General features: G+C 41.8%; 1 protein-coding gene across 1 annotated transcript; it reads right to left on the bottom strand.

Moving 5' to 3' along the window:
* Positions 1–12445: 12445 nt before the first annotated feature.
* LOC306891144 (cytosolic phospholipase A2 gamma-like) lies at positions 12446–18030 on the bottom strand. Its single transcript, XM_079451179.1, has 15 exons — positions 17773–18030; positions 17581–17606; positions 17315–17423; positions 17022–17164; positions 16606–16804; positions 16235–16340; positions 16015–16155; positions 15324–15389; positions 15162–15215; positions 14659–14781; positions 14288–14416; positions 14058–14135; positions 13827–13969; positions 13083–13251; positions 12446–13000 (listed from the first exon to the last, which is right to left on the bottom strand). The coding sequence occupies exons 2-15, from the start codon at positions 17604–17606 to the stop codon at positions 12828–12830; spliced, it is 1659 nt and encodes a 552-aa protein (XP_079307305.1). The 5' UTR covers positions 17773–18030; the 3' UTR covers positions 12446–12827.
* Between the last annotated feature and the right edge of the window lie 2897 nt (positions 18031–20927).

The raw sequence follows: 20927 nt of genomic DNA, 5'->3' as shown, positions 1-20927 counted from the left end.
CTTAGTGAAATTCATTCATACATATTAATGAAATGACTCTTACAAACACTAGTGAAATAAAAACATCGATCGAACTTAGTGAAATTCATTCATACATATTAATGAAATGACTCTTACAAACACTAGTGAAATAAAAACATCGATCGAACTTAGTGAAATTCATTCATACATATTAATGAAATGACTCTTACAAACACTAGTGAAATAAAAACATCGATCGAACTTAGTGAAATTCATTCATACATATTAATGAAATGACCCTTACAAACACTAGTGAAATAAAAACATCGATCGTTCATTCATTCATTTTCTACCGCTTATCCGGGGCCGGGTCGCGGGGGCAGCAGTCTAAGCAGAGATGCCCAGACATCCCTCACCCTAGACACTTCCTCCAGCTCTTCCGGGGGGACACCGAGGCGTTCCCAGGCCAGCCGGGAGACATAGTCCCACCAGCGTGTCCTAGGTCTTCCCCGGGGTCTCCTCCCGGTCGGACGGGCCCGGAGCACCTTCCGGGGAAGGCGTCCAGTAGGCATCCGTAACAGATGCCCAACCCACCTCAGCTGACCCCTCTCGATGTGGAGGAGCAGCGGCTCTACTCCGAGCTCCTCCCGGGTGACCGAGCTTCTCACCCTATCTCTAAGGGATCGCCCAGCCACCCTGCGGAGGAAGCTCATTTCAGCCGCCTGTATCCGGGATCTTGTCCTTTCGGTCATGACCCAAAGCTCATGACCATAGGTGAGAGTAGGAACGTAGATTGACCGGTAAATTGAGAGCTTCGCCTTGCGGCTCAGCTCTTTCTTCACCACGACGGACCGGTACATCGACCGCATTACTGCAGAAGCTGCACCGATCCGTCTGTCAATCTCCCGTTCCATCCTTCCCTCACTCGTGAACAAGACCCCGAGATACTTAAACTCCTCCACTTGAGGAAGGAACTCTCCACCAACCTGAAGTGGGCAAGCCACCCTTTTCCGACTGAGGACCATGGCCTCGGATTTGGAGGTACTGATTTTCATTCCAGCCGCTTCACACTCTGCTGTAAACCGTCCCAGTGCATGCTGAAGGTCCTGGTTTGAAGGGGCCAACACGACAACATCATCCGCAAATAGCAGAGACGAGATCGTGTCGTCCCCAAACCTGACACCCTCCGGCCCCTGGCTGCGCCTAGAAATTCTGTCCATAAAAATTACGAACAGAACCGGTGACAAAGGACAGCCCTGCCGGAGTCCGACATGCACTGGGAACAAGTCCGACTTACTGCCGGCAATGCGAACCAAGCTCCTGCTCCGGCCGTACAGGGACCTGACAGCCCTTAGCAAAGGACCACAGACCCCATACTCCCGAAGCACCCTCCACAGGATGCCACGAGGGACACAGTCGAATGCCTTCTCCAAATCCACAAAACACATGTGGATTGGTTGAGCAAACTCCCATGAACCCTCCAGCACCCTGTAGAGCAGGGCTATTCAAATACATCAGCAGGGGGGCCAAACTAGGAATTTCCAAAATTTGTGAGGGCCGAACGGACAAATTTATATCAGCTAAAGGAAATTAAAATATACTATATAATATAATATATGAAATAAAATAAGGTACATTATTCTTTTTGTTTCCTTTATTATTTCAACACATTCAACTTGTATTGATTAGGTCTACAACAAAGTGCAAAACTGCAAATACTGAGACATATACACAGCTTTTCCCCTCAAAACAGTAAACATAAGTAATAGCTTATATATTTATAAAAATCAAACAATCAAAATAAAGCTGTTATAAGTGCAAAACTGCAACTGCAGTTTCAAGTATCAAATCTTATTTGGGGAAATAAGAACAAATATCCCTGAAGTATATCTTTCAGACAGTGAGTACACATTTTAAAACTAGAAAAAACATTTCAAGTGTACAGTAAGTCTGCTCACTATGTGCTGTAAACATACTCTTGATGAAAACTAACATTTTGTTGACCTTATTTATCAGTGAGAGTATGTGACTCAGTGGGAGAAGTGACAACGATTTTCTTTTGCCATTTTAACATAATCTGGCTCATATGTGGTAAGTGCAATTCTCAGGCACTGGGATAACTTTTCATTGCTCAGGCAGCAACGTGCCTTTGTTTTGATTGCATTCATATGAGAAAAGCTAGACTCACATGTGTAGGTGGATCCAAACATTGTCAGTATCAGCACAGAAACTTTCTTAATTGTGGGGTATTTAGCCTGGCTAATATGGTTACACCAAAAGTTGATTGGCCCTTCAGACTGCAAGAGCAGTTTTAAAGCAAGTGAAGACTGGATATCAATCATTTCTAGCTGAAGAGCACTCTCATCAATGTTAGGCATGAGCTCTTTCACTTTTGCAATGAAGTTTGAGTCATGGTTTATTGAGAATGGATCACGAGTAAACTGCATAACCTCCATTGGGAGACTAAAGCCCTGAAATCTGTCACTGAAGTTTTCAGTCAGCTTTGTCATGAATTCAATCATAGTTGGCATGACTTGTGCCCCTGGAGTACTGCTCAAAAATGAACGAAGGTGTGTAAAATGCATTAACTTGTTTGTGGTTAGGTCAGACACAAATACATTCAGCTTTGTTTTGAAAGCACACAATCTCTCAACCAAATCCGCAATACATTTCTCTCGCCCCTGTAACTCTGAATTTAGTGAGTTTAAGTGTCCAAAAATGTCACAGAGGAAATTAACTTGTGTCATGAACTGTTCATCAAGCATGTGCTCCAGGAAATGAGACGCTCGTTTGTGTTTACATGTGCGAAGGAAAGAGATAATCTCACCGCGGAGATCACAAAAACGATCCAAAACTTTTCCTTTACTGAGCCACCTGACATCGCAATGAGCCAGCAAGTCAGCGTGCTCAGCAGAAGTCTCATCAAGCAACAGACGGAAAAGACGATGCTGAAGGCTTGAAGTTGAGCGGATAAAGTTCACAATGCTTGTGACCTTGTCCATAGTGTTCTTTAATTCACCGCTGAGCTTCGCGCACAAGACAGACTCGTGAATAATGCAGTGTAAAAACTGCATTTGAGGTGCCACGGCTGACAGTCTGGCTGCTAGTCCTTGCACTCTTCCGAGCATAGCTGGTGCTCCATCCGTTACTAACAAGCAAACCTTTTGTAAATCCAGTTTATGCTCACTGAAAAACGCGACAACATTTTGAAACAGCACTTCACCTGTCGTATGTCCCTCCAGTGGAATGAGTCCCAGAAGCTCCTCACGAAAGCGAACTCCATCGTAAAATCTCACATAAACGCACATCTGGGCCACATCACTTGTATCTGTCGATTCGTCAATAGCAATGGACATCAGCTCCGTTTTTTTAATGTTTTCCAGAAGTTTATCAAATACATCATTTGCTAGTAGATCCACTCGACGGAGAGCTGAGGTGTCTGACAGTGGTACTTTTTTAATAGATGAGGACACCTTGTCTTTAATTTTTTGGTCAACAATGATTTCGTCAATAACCGCCAGCATGCAATCTTTAATAGTCTCTGACTCGGTGAAGGGCCTCTTTTTTCTCGTGAGTATCCACGCCACTCGTAGAGAGGCAATGAAAGCTCTCTCTTGTTCGGTACAAAACCCGCCAATTGCACGCTGACTTTGCTCAAAAGAAGTTACCAGTCTGTCTATTCTACGTTGTCTCTCCACAGAGCCCTCTTGGTATTGCGCAGAAAAAGACGAATGTTTTGTAGTAAAATGTCTCTTCACATTATATTCTTTGGCCACAGCCACTGATTCGTTGCACAGTAAACACACAGGTCTATCGGCCCCTCGCTTGCTTCCCGTAGTTGGCACAGTAAATAAGTACTTCTCCGTCCATTCACTCTGAAATTTACGATTTTCACTGTCAACTTTGCGGTTTGGCTTGGACAACGCCATGTTAGATCCATGTGTCACAGGCAGCGTGAGAGCATCGAATCAGCGAGAACGAGAGTTTGTCACCATGGAGACGACCTGCTCGCTCTAGATTATTTGCCTGTACCTGTCTGTGCGACGCGGCTGATTCGTAGATTTTTTTAGACTTTTTTTATTTTTTTATTTTTAATATGCCGCGGGCCAGAATAAATTTCTATCGGGCCAAATTTGCCCGCGGGCCGCTATTTGAATAGGCCTGCTGTAGAGGGTGTAGAGCTGGTCCAGCGTTCCACGGCCTGGACGAAAACCACACTGTTCCTCCTGAATCCGAGGTTCTACTATCGGCCGTATTCTCCTCTCCAGTACCCTGGCATAGACTTTCCCGGGAAGGCTGAGAAGTGTGATCCCCCTGTAGTTGGAACACACCCTCCGGTCCCCCTTCTTAAAAAGAGGGACCACCACCCCGGTCTGCCATCCCAGAGGCACTGTCCCCGACCGCCACGCGATGCTGCAGAGGCGTGTCAGCCAAGACAGCCCCACAACATCCAGAGACTTGAGGTACTCAGGGCGAATCTCATCCACCCCCGGTGCCTTGCCACTGAGGAGTTTCTTGACTACCTCAGTGACTTCGGCTTGGGTGATGGACGAGTCCACCTCTGAGCCCTCAGCTTCTGCTTCCTCAATGGAGGACGTGACGGTGGGATTGAGGAGATCCTCGAAGTACTCATTCCACCGTCCGACGACATCCCCAGTTGAGGTCAACAGCCTCCCACCTCCACTGTAAACAGCATTGGTAGGGCACTGTTTCCCTCTCCTGAGGCGCCGGACGGTTTGCCAGAATCTCTTCGAGGCCAGTCGATAGTCCTTCTCCATGGCCTCACCAAACTCCTCCCAGGCCCGAGTTTTTGCCTCCACAACCACCCGGGCAGCAGTCCGCTTGGCCTGCCGGTACCTGTCAGCTGCCTCAGGAGTCCCACAAGCCAACCAGGCCCGATAAGACTCCTTCTTCAGCTTGACGGTTTCCCTTACTTCCGGTGTCCACCACCGGGTTCGGGGATTCCCGCCTCTACAGGCACCGGAGACTTTACGGCCACAGCTCCGAGTGGCCGCTTCGACAATGGAGGCGGAGAACATGGTCCACTCGGACTCAATGTCTCCTGCCTCCCTCGGGATCTGGTTGAAGCTCTGCCGGAGGTGGGAGTTAAAGATCTCTCTGACAGGAGACTCGGCCAGGCGTTCCCAGCAGACCCTTACAGTACGTTTGGGCCTGCCGAGTCTGTCCAGCTTCCTCTCCTGCCATCGGATCCAACTCACCACCAGGTGGTGATCAGTTGACAGCTCCGCCCCTCTCTTAACCCGAGTGTCCAAAACATATGGTCGCAGGTCAGATGAAACAACCACAAAGTCGATCATCGACCTGCGGCCTAGGGTGTCCTGGTGCCACGTGCACTGATGGACACCCTTATGCTTGAACATGGTGTTCGTTATAGACAAACTGTGACTAGCACAGAAGTCCAATAACTGAACACCGCTCGGGTTCAGATCAGGGGGGCCGTTCCTCCCAATCACGCCCCTCCAGGTGTCACTGTCGTTGCCGACATGGGCGTTGAAGTCCCCCAGTAAGACGACGGAGTCCCCAGTCGGAGTACTTTCCAGCACCCCTCCCAGAGACTCCAAGAAGGTCGGGTACTCTGCACTGCCGTTCGGCCCGTAGGCACAAACAACAGTGAGAGACCTAACCCCGACCCGTAGGCGCAGGGAAACGACCCTCTCGTTCACCGGGGTAAACTCCAACACATGGCGGGAGAGCTGGGGGGCTATAAGCAGACCCACGCCAGCCCGCCGCCTCTCCCCATGGGCAACTCCAGAGTGATGAAGTGTCCATCCTCTCTCGAGGAGTGTGGTTCCAGAGCCCAAGCCATGCGTAGAGGTGATCCCGACTATCTCTAGTCGGAACCTCTCAACCTCACGCACCATCTCAGGCTCCTTCCCCGCCAGCGAGGTGACATTCCACGTCCCTAGAGCTAGCTTCCGTGTCCAGGGATCGGGCTGTCGAGGCACTCTCCTCCGACTGCCGCCCGATCCACTACGCACCGACCCCCTATGGTCCCTCCCGCACGTGGTGAGCCCACGGGAAGAACATCGATCGAACTTAGTGAAATTCATTCATACATATTAATGAAATGACTCTTACAAACACTAGTGAAATAAAAACATCGATCGAACTTAGTGAAATTCATTCATACATATTAATGAAATGACTCTTACAAACACTAGTGAAATAAAAACATCGATCGAACTCAGTGAAATTCATTCAGACATATTAATGAAATGATTCTTACAAACACTAGTGAAATAAAAACATCGATCGAACTTAGTGAAATTCATTCATACATATTAATGAAATGACTCTTACAAACACTAGTGAAATAAAAACATCGATCGAACTTAGTGAAATTCATTCATACATATTAATGAAATGACTCTTACAAACACTAGTGAAATAAAAACATCGATCGAACTTAGTGAAATTCATTCATACATATTAATGAAATGACTCTTACAAACACTAGTGAAATAAAAACATCGATCGAACTTAGTGAAATTCATTCATACATATTAATGAAATGACTCTTACAAACACTAGTGAAATAAAAACATCGATCGAACTTAGTGAAATTCATTCATACATATTAATGAAATGATTCTTACAAACACTAGTGAAATAAAAACATCGATCGAACTTAGTGAAATTCATTCATACATATTAATGAAATGACTCTTACAAACACTAGTGAAATAAAAACATCGATCGAACTTAGTGAAATTCATTCATACATATTAATGAAATGACCCTTACAAACACTAGTGAAATAAAAACATCGATCGAACTCAGTGAAATTCATTCAGACATATTAATGAAATGATTCTTACAAACACTAGTGAAATAAAAACATCGATCGAACTCAGTGAAATTCATTCATACATATTAATGAAATGATTCTTACAAACACTAGTGAAATAAAAACATCGATCGAACTTAGTGAAATTCATTCATACATATTAATGAAATGACTCTTACAAACACTAGTGAAATAAAAACATCGATCGAACTTAGTGAAATTCATTCATACATATTAATGAAATGACCCTTACAAACAATAGTGAAATAAAAACATCGATCGAACTTAGTGAAATTCATTCATACATATTAATGAAATGACTCTTACAAACACTAGTGAAATAAAAACATCGATCGAACTTAGTGAAATTCATTCATACATATTAATGAAATGACTCTTACAAACACTAGTGAAATAAAAACATCGATCGAACTTAGTGAAATTCATTCATACATATTAATGAAATGACTCTTACAAACACTAGTGAAATAAAAACATCGATCGAACTTAGTGAAATTCATTCATACATATTAATGAAATGACTCTTACAAACACTAGTGAAATAAAAACATCGATCGAACTTAGTGAAATTCATTCATACATATTAATGAAATGACTCTTACAAACACTAGTGAAATAAAAACATCGATCGAACTTAGTGAAATTCATTCATACATATTAATGAAATGACCCTTACAAACACTAGTGAAATAAAAACATCGATCGAACTTAGTGAAATTCATTCATACATATTAATGAAATGACTCTTACAAACACTAGTGAAATAAAAACATCGATCGAACTTAGTGAAATTCATTCATACATATTAATGAAATGACTCTTACAAACACTAGTGAAATAAAAACATCGATCGAACTTAGTGAAATTCATTCATACATATTAATGAAATGACTCTTACAAACACTAGTGAAACCATACATATGTATTACTGTAATCTTTTACAGACACATTTCAGTGTAGTCGATGAAAGATTTCAGTGTAGTCGATGAAAGATTTCAGTGTAGTTGATGAGAGCATATTTCACTGGAAAAGGAAGCTGCATCCTCACTTCCGTTTAGTTTGGCGCGCGTTGATGACGTGCAGATATGCCGCGAACAGGAACCTGTCAGATGCAATTAATTTACTGAGCAATATTTTACAATCGCCCGCGCTACCTTCGGTTTTTCCTTATACAGTTTCGTTGTCAATGCAATTTTTTTATTGTCTAAAAATATATTTTGGCTATAAAACTATAAAACTGTCCCAAAAAGCTGAAGCGTGCGGTTCCGTAATTCTTGGCGTCTGCAATTCCAATAGGAACTACACATTCGAATGAAGCTTTACTCCCACTTTACCAGGATTTAAAGAGTGTGTCGAGGAAATAAAACTCTGGTTTTAAGATTTCAAAATGACGCCACGGCGATGTTTTTTGTTTTAGCAAGTGTTTTGCGCTATTTTCATACACGAGTAACAATGAAGATGATATTACAGCTTTTCTAAGAAGTGCACTTAAGTGTTTAGAGGACATTCAAACAGCGAATGGTGCTACGAATATGTTGAGCCTTCACAGAGAGCTATAGAGGACCAAACGAGAACCTTGCATTCATTGTTGCAAGCTGTAAGAGCTGTGGATGAGGAGAACCCTTGTTTACTAGAACTGCAGTCCTTACGTTTTGTAATGTTGTTTTGTATACAAATAATTATTTTTTAAAATTTTATTTAACAATTATTTGTATACAAAACAACATGGCATTTCAAAACGTTATAATAGAAAATACAGTCCATGTGCATGACATAAATACAATTATAATAAAAACATAACAAAATAATAATAATATATTTTTTTTAATACAAATAAAATAAACAAATAATAAATAATTTAAGGGGCTATGGTTTTTCTTGTAAGTCATATTCTAGAATGTGTCATACCATATATAAAAGGCCATATTCCATTTCCGGATCCAAATGATCTGATTGCATAGGCAAACAACAAAATAATGGGAATATAGATTTATTGTTTGCTGTAAAAGTACGATCATAACCTTTATCACCATAACGAAATGTCCAGACAGTGGTTACTTTTCACAATTCGACTTTTCAAGAGGATCGCTACCGTACAACCCTGTGTAGATGCGCAATTAAGCGTATAGCGTGACCGCACTTATCTCAACCGCAGATTGCGTGACTCCTGCGAGACGTTGTCTGTGTCTATAGTGTGCGGCGGCTTATGCCCAAGCAGCTTGCAGTTCGCTGCCAGTTCATACCTAAGCCAAGGCAATATGAGATCTGTGCATGTTAGATCTTCCTGGCAAGTGGGTCGGAGTTGTTGGAGGAACTAATAAGTAATTAATTTTGTAAATTAATTGCATCTGACAGGTTCCTGTTCGCGGCATATCTGCACGTCATCAACGCGCGCCAAACTAAACGGAAGTGAGGATGCAGCTTCCTTTTCCAGTGAAATATGCTCTCATCAACTACACTGAAATCTTTCATCAACTACACTGAAATCTTTCATCGACTACACTGAAATCTTTCATCGACTACGCTGAAATCTTTCATCGACTACACTGAAATGTGTCTGTAAAAGATTACAGTAATACATATGTATGGTTTCACTAGTGTTTGTAAGAGTCATTTCATTAATATGTATGAATGAATTTCACTAAGTTCGATCGATGTTTTTATTTCACTAGTGTTTGTTAGAGTCATTTCATTAATATGTATGAATGAATTTCACTGAGTTCGATCGATGTTTTTATTTCACTAGTGTTTGTAAGAGTCATTTCATTAATATGTATGAATGAATTTCAATAAGTTCGATCGATGTTTTTATTTCACTAGTGCTTGTAAGAGTCATTTCATTAATATGTATGAATGAATTTCACTAAGTTCGATCGATGTTTTTATTTCACTAGTGCTTGTAAGAGTCATTTCATTAATATGTATGAATGAATTTCACTAAGTTCGATCGATGTTTTTATTTCACTAGTGTTTGTAAGAGTCATTTCATTAATATGTATGAATGAATTTCACTAAGTTCGATCGATGTTTTTATTTCACTAGTGCTTGTAAGAGTCATTTCATTAATATGTATGAATGAATTTCACTAAGTTCGATCGATGTTTTTATTTCACTAGTGCTTGTAAGAGTCATTTCATTAATATGTATGAATGAATTTCACTAAGTTCGATCGATGTTTTTATTTCACTAGTGTTTGTAAGAGTCATTTCATTAATATGTATGAATGAATTTCACTAAGTTCGATCGATGTTTTTATTTCACTAGTGTTTGTAAGAGTCATTTCATTAATATGTATGAATGAATTTCACTAAGTTCGATCGATGTTTTTATTTCACTAGTGTTTGTAAGGGTCATTTCATGAATATGTATGAATGAATTTCACTAAGTTCGATCGATGTTTTTATTTCACTAGTGTTTGTAAGAGTCATTTCATTAATATGTATGAATGAATTTCACTAAGTTCGATCGATGTTTTTATTTCACTAGTGTTTGTAAGAGTCATTTCATTAATATGTATGAATGAATTTCACTAAGTTCGATCGATGTTTTTATTTCACTAGTGCTTGTAAGAGTCATTTCATTAATATGTATGAATGAATTTCACTAAGTTCGATCGATGTTTTTATTTCACTAGTGTTTGTAAGAGTCATTTCATTAATATGTATGAATGAATTTCACTAAGTTCGATCGATGTTTTTATTTCACTAGTGTTTGTAAGAGTCATTTCATTAATATGTATGAATGAATTTCACTAAGTTCGATCGATGTTTTTATTTCACTAGTGTTTGTAAGAGTCATTTCATTAATATGTATGAATGAATTTCACTAAGTTCGATCGATGTTTTTATTTCACTAGTGTTTGTAAGAGTCATTTCATTAATATGTATGAATGAATTTCACTAAGTTCGATCGATGTTTTTATTTCACTAGTGTTTGTAAGAGTCATTTCATTAATATGTATGAATGAATTTCACTAAGTTCGATCGATGTTTTTATTTCACTAGTGTTTGTAAGAGTCATTTCAATAATTATGGCCTAAACGGCCCCTCATAATCAGGGTTCTAAATTAACTTTTTTGATCACCAGCCAATGTGGCTGGTAACTTTCTAAAGTTACCAGCCAATCAGAATTTCCACTAGCCATTTTTTTTCGGGTGAAAATATGAGTAACACTGAATGCATTTGATCATTTTATTAACAATTTTGGCATGAAAAATACATATAAAGTACAATACATACAACAAAATATACACAGAAAGTGCATACATTTCAAGTTTGGGATTTATCTACAGTATCTATCTTTATATCTATCTACAGTATCTATCTTTCTATCTGTCTTTCTATCTGTCTTTATATCTATCTACAGTATCTATCTTTATATCTTTCTATCTATCTTTCTGTCTTTATATCTGTCTATATCTATCTACAGTATCTATCTTTATATCTTTCTATCTATCTTTATATCTGTCTTTATATCTGTCTTTATATATATCTGCATTTTTTATCCTTAGGCTCTCCTGATGACTTCGGGCACTCTCATGGTCCTTTCCTGCCTCGACTTTAAAATTAGTAGTTCCTACCACGAAATTGTTCGTTTTGTTTTTTTCTTTCGCGTACATGCGGCAATCCTGACAAAACATGACGACATTTTCGTGATCAAACACAAGCCATTCACGACCCGTCAGCTATTTGGCATTAAATTTTCTTTTCTTCGTTTCTCTGTTGATATCCTCATCCCCTGCCTCGTTCCTCTTCTCGCCCCCAGAAGTCTGTCCCAACCACCGCCTCATTTAGTTTAGCTAATCTTAACTTTATACTTTACTTTGCTAGCTAGCTAGCTAGCTATCTAGCTAAACTCCGTCTTATTTCAGTCTGCTCCCTGCTCTGGCTCCGTTCGTTTCCATGGTTTCTCGCGCTGGTTTCACTACAAACTGCGCGCAGCCAATGGGCGTATGAAACGTCACCACGTAGCATTACGAAACAGTGTTCTTGGGAAATGTAGGAAGTACTGTCAGGTGGATAAATGCATAGGATAAATGACCGAGAACAGAGCCTTATGTATCATGCATGTAATGCCTCATGCATCACCGGCCAAACTGGCTAGTAAGTTTTTATTAACACCCGCCAAAATGAATTTATACCCGCATTTGGCGGGTTGGCGGGTGTTAATTTAGAACCCTGCTCATAATAACGGACATCTGGGTAATGTAGTCCAGAACGGAATCAGAACTCGGGAGAGGATGCCCTCTGGTGGTCATTGGAGAGAGCCACAGAGGCCTGGGTCGTGACACCTGTGCTCGTATGTATTGTATTACTCGCCTGTGTAATGCCTTGCAAGACCATTTGGTCTGGTCTGGTCTTTGTTCCTGTTCATCGTGTAATTATTATTTCTGTCGTATCTATTTTAACCCCTTGTGGGTCTTGTTTTGTGTTTGTTAAATAAATAATTGTTTCTCCCGCACCTACTGCCTGCGTTTGGGTTCTGTCCTTCCCCGGTCGTGACACTACTATGGTGGTGAATAATGTCCCAGAACTGAAAATTGCTAACATTCTTCTAAATATCTTTGATATTGTTAGATATCATAGATATTGTTTATGCTCTAACAGCAACATTACACACTGACTTGAGGTTAAAAATTGGCATCACAGGGAATGTCCACTTTAAGTATGTTGTCTATTTTTATTGTTCAGCTTTTGAAGAATGTATGACAATCACTTAAAATAATTTAGCTCTTTGCTACAGATAACAAGACAAAAATATATTTTTTTGAACCAATTCATTTATTTCAAGAGAAGCAAAGCAATGTTTTTAAATGGGTATTCCAGAGTTAAATAACCTAATAGTCATCATTTCATTATTGCTTAACAAAACAGCAGCTTATGAGAACCTGCAGAAACAGTTTGAACAGGTCATAGCTGAAGCGTGACATTCTCAACTTACTGGAAACAATCACATTCTAGGATAAAGCAAGTGAATTATGAAGTGCTGATGAAGGCAGAAATGATGATAAAATGACTGATGATTACGCAGATTGGCATCAGTTGTCTTTCTGCCTGTGCTTTCTGTCGATGATCCTTTGAATCTCTTCCTTCAGTTTCTCTTTGTTGTTTGTGATGTTTTGGCCAGCGACTTTAAGAAGAGGATCGATGTCAATAGCGCTGTAGGGAAGTTGAAAGACTTTATATTTCTCTCTCCACTCCTCAATTTGATCTGCTGAAACAGAAACACAAATCACAACACAGTTTCATTCATGACTTGAGATCATTGAGACGACTGGAAGATTTGAACTTGCCTCCACAGTTCACTTTGTTGAAGAGAGGGATGTGTATCACGGTGGGTTCTTCTCCTTTGCCTTCAAACACATAGAAGTCTTTTGGGTTTTTTGGGTCCTCACCGGATACATCAACTTCAGGAAAAGGGATGTCTAGATCCTCACATATTTCAGAAGCGTATGTAAGTGTCTGTGATGGAAGAGAATTACAGAGTTTGATGCTGAGAAAACTGTTTAATTAGATGCTCACGTTTGGAATACAGAACACAACTCATCCAGACTGATTCTGTGACGCTTAGTGTTTAAGTTAGACACAACCCAACTAAAGAAAGATTCATCTGAACAGAATCACTTTGTCGAAAATCATCCACACCAATTTCATTTGAATTCATACGTGTATAAATGTTCTTGGTGAGAATTAATTTACTCTAATGTGTACTGAAAACAAGAGTTTGGTCCTATACTGTTACCCAGCATGCATTGCAGCATGAAGCTTTTTGTCGTTTTGAGCTGTCTGTCCTGTTTCAATTTTCCGTGAATAAAATCATATTTATTTGTTTAATTTCTAAAATGTTGTCACTTGCTCACAGAATGAAACAAAGGTGTTTGTTTTACATGAACACAGAATCGCATTAACAGTCATTTCAGAAACAAGGAAAATAATTTTGAACTGTCTCGTAATTCTTTGCGCAGCTGTATAATTGTTCAAACTGGGCAGTGGTTTTATATTATATAAGTCTGAATTTGGAGAGTCAACTACGATACCTGAAAAGGATATCCGAAATCCAGAGAAATGATGAGGTCAACGTCTCTCTCCTGTCTCAGCACGGACATGTATGGTGAGTTGAGCATCATACCAGCGTCTTCATAATCTCTCGTCTCACTCTTTAGAATAGCGGCGTGCAGTCCTTCATTTAACAGAATGTGATCATAAACCTCATTAATATAATTAATGTATTATTCACAATGAATGAAATACTGGGTCTTTATTCTGACCTTTCATCTTGTACAGAATGTTGTATTTTCTTCCCCAGATCCATTCCATGACACACTTAATAAGGGTGTCCAAAATATCTGTGTAGGTAAAAATCAAACACACTCTGTAAAATCAAGGTTTCTGAATCATTTTCACATCCATCAGAGAGGCTTCTTTGTGATTGACATAAACTATACGTCCGTTCAGAAGATTAAAGTGATGTATAATTGTGTGTATAGAGACAACTTACCCTGCCACCAAGAACCGAACCAATTCTTCAACCACTCGAGCACTTCCAGGGTGAACAGCTTCATGGTTATGACTTCATCATCTGTCTTATTTGCAATTTTCCCAAGCCAACATTCATCACCAGTGAGTTCTGTAATAGGGAACATGCACATTACTTTAGCTTGTGTTTGGATTAATTTTTATCTATAAGCATAGTTTGACATTTGTGTATGTTGTGTATTGTTTTTTTGCTTTATAAAAATGTGTTTATAGGGTCTTGAACTTCTTCTGTGCAATAATGGCAACAATGTTCATCTGTAGTCAAGGTTTTGCGTCACAGAAATAATGTGTAAAAAAGAAAGATAGATTCACTCGTATCACAGAACACTTTACCTTTCAGCTTTGTTCTGATGGTGGTTTCATGACCAGAAGGGTCTTTTTCTTTCAACACTGAGAAATGCATTTCCACAAGAGACACAAGAATCTGGAAGCCAACGTCTGCAGATTCGGTACCTTCTGAAAAAACACACAATGAACAAACATGAACATGCAATAATGTTCAGAAGATGTTCTCTTGACATCTTGGGCTCCTGGGAAATAAAGCCCACCTGAATCATTTATCTACAGGTTATTTGGAATGCATGTGATTCACATCTTTATCTTTCTTATCTATGTGGTGTAAGGTAAATGTAGTGGTCCCATGAGATCTAAGCTCTTCTTTATATGTGATGTTTTGTGCGGTGAGGGTCATAGATCGTGATATGTTGTATATGAATGCTTCTGCTGTGCAAGATTGTGAAGCATTAGAAGAGCATGACATTACATTTGACATATAGCCACAAAACACGTGAATGCATGTAATATATCCATAAATAAGGCAATAAGAAATGCTTCACCTTGAGATGTTTTCCCATCCCCTTCTTTGTCATATATCATGTGACGAATGAAGTCTGAAAAAAATGAAAAATGAACCAGCATGATGATAAAGAAAAATGGATGTTGCACTTTCAGCAGAATATTTCTTTTCAGAACAGATGAACAGAGACAGCAGCTCATACCTATAATCTTTTTCAAAAGAAGTTCTATGATGAACTCTCCGTCAGCCAGACAACTGCCACACAGACCTCCAAAAACACAACATTGACGATAAACAAATATAACAAAATGCAAAAAAAATTGATAGAATACATAATCCTGTAACATGTTTTCAGTGGTGGATAAAGTAAACTAATCCAGTACTCGAGTAAAAGTGCAGATTCCTTAAAAAAATATCACTTCGGTAAGAATGACTCTTTTCCTTTTTTTAGATTATTTTCTTTTATGGTAAAACATAAACAAACAAAACTAATACATGAAGATAGACAAACATATCAAAGTCCGACTGGGTAACTGCTTTAACAATCTACCGGATGGATCTTAAATAGTGTCTGTGGATCTCTACTGGTGATTTCTGTTATGTGCAGATGGGAACTAACAGACATCATTTATTTTGTACTGGTTTGAATGGTTTTTGTAATATAATCTAATTGTGCATCTATTAATAAAACATACAATTGCAATCAATGTTTGCATTATTTCCAGCGAGTGTGTTTTATATGCATTTATTGTTATTTTTTAATAAAAACCCTTGCTCCCTAATATGCCACAAAATTGTCCACTGAATACTAATGTTTATTTTTTGTGTCATCCAGCTCATATTTTGATGGTTTAACCCCATAATATCCCCAGACACTAATTCTTTGTTTGTACCTTGCAGGTAGAGCATGTCTATTTCAGGCTGATCTTTAATCTTACGTCCCTCCTCAAACTGACTGCCAAACATGGAGGTATCCACAAACGCTCCAGTGAGAGAATAACCAGCTTCATATGGGCTGATCTCAAAAAAGACACCTGCAGATAAACAACACATCCATTTAAAAACTAGACAAATCAAGAACATTGACTTTTCTTATGATCCACACACACACACCTCTTTCGTGGAGACGTTGTCGGCATTGCTTGTCAATCACTTCGTAAATGGGAAACGGGTTTTTATCATTGTGACCCCGCTGCTGTGAAAGTTTGCTTTTATCTATCTGAAGAGAAAATATTAAAATAACAAAAAATAATCTGTTAAAGCTAATTTATTATTTGTTGTCAAATTGTTTATTTGAAAAGTGTAAAAAAAAAACATTTCAGAATAATCGAAGTGTGCTAAAATAAAATTTCTTACGTTAGCATTACTACTTGAAGCACATATGTCTAAGTTATTTGGAGGACCAATATCACGAATATAATTAAAAAGAGCAAAACATCTGAACATGAATCTGTCTAAAGGAAAAATGATGAAGCGTCACAAACCTCTTTCACAAATAAAGGGACGACCAGCGCTGCCCAAACATCAGTTAAGCTGAAGAGGTCTTTATTTCTGTAATATTCCATCAGTTGCCAAACGATACAAAACCAGTTTACATCAGGACCTTTGAGCCTCTGGACGATCTCTTTGGACAAGTCCGGTTTGGTGGACCAGTCTGAGTCCTTATATAAAGACGCCATACACCTTCATAGAAACAACACACAGTTTATCTTATTTCTGCACCCATCTGTGTTTGTGTGTGTGCCTGTGTGTGCGTGTGTGTGTGTTTCTGTGTGTGCGTGTGTGTGTGTGTATGTGTTTGTGTGTGTGCGTGTGTGTGTGTGTGTGTGTGTGTGTGCCTGTGTGTGTTTCTGTGTGTGCGTGCGTGTGTGTGTGCGCGTGCGCGTGTGTGTGTGTGTACCAGGTGGATCCAGAGACTCCGCTCATATAGAGAATACAATCCAGAAGGCCCGTCTGTTTAAATCCATCCAGAGATCCCAGTAAACCCAGCATGGCTCGTTCTCCCCCTCCAGAACCCAACAGGGCGATTTTTGGCACTTTACCCTAAAACCCGTGAACAACATTCATACACTTAAGAAGAGTTCCCATTGAACAGCAGTGTTCCCAAAGAGTTAAATGCAGTTGTTTAGTCTGTAGGTTTTTAAGAATGTACATGAAGTATAAGTACAGATATTATTGAATGTGCCATTTTACCTGACAGTCTATTCCACAACGCTTCAGACATTCTTGAACAGTTTTCATTCTTCTCTCAACAAAACCCTCCTCGTCTTTATTCAGAGAATGTCCGATTCTCACATAACTGCTACAGGAAACACACACACAAATATATTCACTTTAATTTGCATTTCATCAGTTTCATCTAAAACAAAAAATATTTTGATTTAGGCATTTAGCAGATGCTTTCATGCAGAGCGTCTTATCATGGAAACAATTTACTGTATTTATGTAGCTGGATTTACCTCGCCTGAAGTTTAGATTCACTCATCTAAAAAAACAAGAAACAGTCATAAACACACAAAAATATACAAAATATATCCAGTCATAACGTCAGTGTTATCATTGGTATTAAAGCTCCTGAAAACAGTCCGGATGGCTTTATTCATGACAATTATAATCACATTAAACTGATGTGCAAAGCCTTAAAAACTCACTGTTCTTGTATCTTCCTCTGCGACGCAACGCTGTCACTAATACAACAGTTTTCTCTTTCTGTCAAGGACAGATGGAAGACCCAAGAGCAGATGCGTTAAAGTTCAGTTTATTGAAGGCAACAAATAAGGCGAACAAATTTACGCGGCAGTACAGCCAGAGAAAAACGGGAGAAGGCAGGAATCGTAGTCTGGCTGGCAAACTCTTAGTCGGGAAGCGATTCGGTAAACCGGGAAGACAACTTCGAAACGGCCACTCCTGAAAAACAACCACCAGAACGAGCTGGGGGAAAACAAGATTAGAGACAAGACACGACACGACCGATTGCTGTTCAATAAGGAAACAACACACTGGCAACGGAGGAGACAGTTGAAGGAGAATATAAAGCAAAGGGAGATAATGAGAAAATCAGGATCAGGTGCGCGAAATGAACAGCTGACCGTGCACAGAAGTGAATGGTAAGTCAAACCTGAACCCTGACAGTACCCCTTCCCCCAGGCGCGCCCCCAGAAGCGCCAGAGGAAAGAGGGGCACGACGGAGGTGGAAAGCCTCAATGAGCGAACGGTCCAGGATGTCCCGGGCCGGGACCCAACATCTTTCCTCCGGACCATAACCCTCCCAGTCGACCAGATACTGGAATCCCCTACCACGACGCCTAGAGTCAAGCACCCTCCTGACCCTGAAGGCGGGAGCACCATCAACGATCAGGGGAGGAAGGAGAGAGACCGGGGAAGAAACCAGGGGAACATGAGGAGAGCGACCGACAGGTTTGACCTTAGAGACGTGGAAGACTGGATGCACCCGGCGAAGAGGCCCCGGCAAGCGAAGCCGAACCGCCACCGGGCTGATGACCTTAACAATCGGGTATGGCCCAACATAGCGAGGGGCCAGTTTGCGTGCAGGGACCCACAAAGGGAGGTCCTTCGTAGAGAGCCACACCCGTTGGCCACAGATGTACCTGGGAGCCTTCCTCCGGTGACGGTCAGCGGCCAGCTTGGTGCGGTCCCTGGTCCGTAGAAGCGCCTCCCTAGCCCTTCTCCAGGTGAGGCGACACCGGCGAATAAACGCTTGGACCAAGGGAACCGCAGCTTCGGGGGCCTGGGAAGAAAACAAAGAAGGTTGGTAACCGAGGCAACACATAAATGGGGATAACCCAGTAGACGATACCGGCAACGAGTTGTAAGCATACTCACCCCACGTAAGCTGCTGACTCCAAGAAGAAGGATTGTGAGAAGCCAGGCAGCGGAGCATCCGACCAAGTTCCTGATTGGCGCGCTCGGACTGGCCGTTAGACTGCGGGTGAAATCCCGAAGACAGACTGGCAGAAGCGCCAATCTGTCGACAGAACTCCCGCCAAAAGCAAGAGACAAACTGGGGCCCCCTGTCGGAGACCACGTCTTCCGGGAGACCATGAATCCGGAAGACGACCGCCCGGGCTGTCTCCTTAGCAGAGGGGAGTTTAGGAAGAGCCAGGAAGTGGACCGCTTCAGAAAAACCGGTCCACTACCGTGAGGACTACCGTATTGCCTCTGGAAATGGGGAGACCAACCACAAAATCCAGCGCAATATGGGACCAAGGGCGGGAGGGAACAGGAAGGGGTTGACGTGCTGAATGTGCACCTGGAGAGAAGAGGAGAAGATTAAAATGTCATCCAGGTACACAAATATGAACTTATTGATCATATCCCGCAGCACGTCATTAACGAGCGCCTGGAAGACGGCCGGGGCATTAGAGAGTCCAAAAGGCATGACTCTATACTCAACCCGTAAGTGTATTAAACGCCGTCTTCCATTCGTCCCCCTCTCTTATCCGGACCAGATGGTAAGCATTGCGAAGGTCCAGTTTCCTGAAGAACCTTGCGCCCTGCAATAGCTCGAAGGCCGACGACATAAGCGGCAACGGGTACCGATTCTTAACAGTTATGTCGTTCAGCCCCCCGGTAATCTATGCAGGGACGCAAGGAGCCATCCTTTTTCTTCACAAAAAAAAACCCTGCACCGGCCGGAGATGAGGAGGGACGAATAACACCGGCTGCCAGAGAATCACTAAAATATTTCTCCATGGCTATCCGTTCGGAAGCGGACAAGGAGAAAAGCCGGCCGCGCGGCGGAGAAGTGCCTGGGAGGAGGTCGATAGCACAGTCGTACTGACGATGCGGAGGAAGGGATGTGGCCCGGGACTTGCTGAAGACCGCTCGCAGGCTATGGTAAACCTCCGGGACACGAGCCAGGTCAACTTGTTCATCCTGTAACACAGAAGGAACAGATTAAAAAGCAGAACCAAGACAGTGAGCATGACAATACACGCTCCAACCAGAAACAAAATGATCTGCCTAGTTAATGGCGGGGTTATGTAACGATAGCCATGGGTGACCCAAAATAAGAGGAACGACAGAAGACTTTAAGACAAAGAAAGTGAGCTCCTCCCGGTGGTTGCCGGAGGTGATGAGACCTACCGAAGTGGTGGTAAATGATACCGTGCTGATCACCTTGCCGTCCAGGGAGTGGGCGAGAATGGGTGGACGGAGAGGAAAAAGGGGAATCCCTCTCTCACGAGCCCAGGTCTCGTCCACGAAATTGCCTTCCGCCCCTGAATCCACGAGGGCTGACTCACAGAAAGAGTCATTGGCACAGGTAAGCACGACCGGTAGAAGGGTACGCGAACCCAGGATGGGGGAGATGGAGGTGCCGCTCGCCAGGACTCCCCTATTTACCGACGAGCGCTGGCTTTTAACGGACAGGCCGCCGCTTGGTGTCCTTGTCCCGCACAGTAGAGGCACACTCCGTCGTTTATGCGACGCATCTTTTCCTTGGCCGAGAGGCGAAGTCTGCCGAGTTGCATGGGTTCGGTTTCATCTGGAATTGGGGGTCTGCGAAGCAAAGCCCACGGATCCAACTGAACGGCAAGGCAGAAGTCGACCTTTTCGCCTCAGAAGACAATACTCATTGCCCGACATACTTCTCGAAGGGCAGGGACGCCTTGGCCCACACTTGGCCCAACCGGCTCCTCTATGCATTTCCCCCGATCGCGCTCTTGCAGCAAACGATCAGGAGAATCAGGGATCAGGCGCACCGAGTGCTATTGGTAGCCCCTCTGTGGACGAACCAGCCTTGGATCGCAGACCTCTCCCAGCTGCTAGTAGCAGCCCCGTAGCC

Source organism: Barbatula barbatula (assembly GCF_947034865.1).
Source record: "Barbatula barbatula genome assembly, chromosome: 2".
NCBI classification, from domain to species: domain Eukaryota; kingdom Metazoa; phylum Chordata; class Actinopteri; order Cypriniformes; family Nemacheilidae; genus Barbatula; species Barbatula barbatula.
Note: the sequence above shows the minus strand (reverse complement) of the source record. Positions and strands in the feature narration are given on the sequence as shown.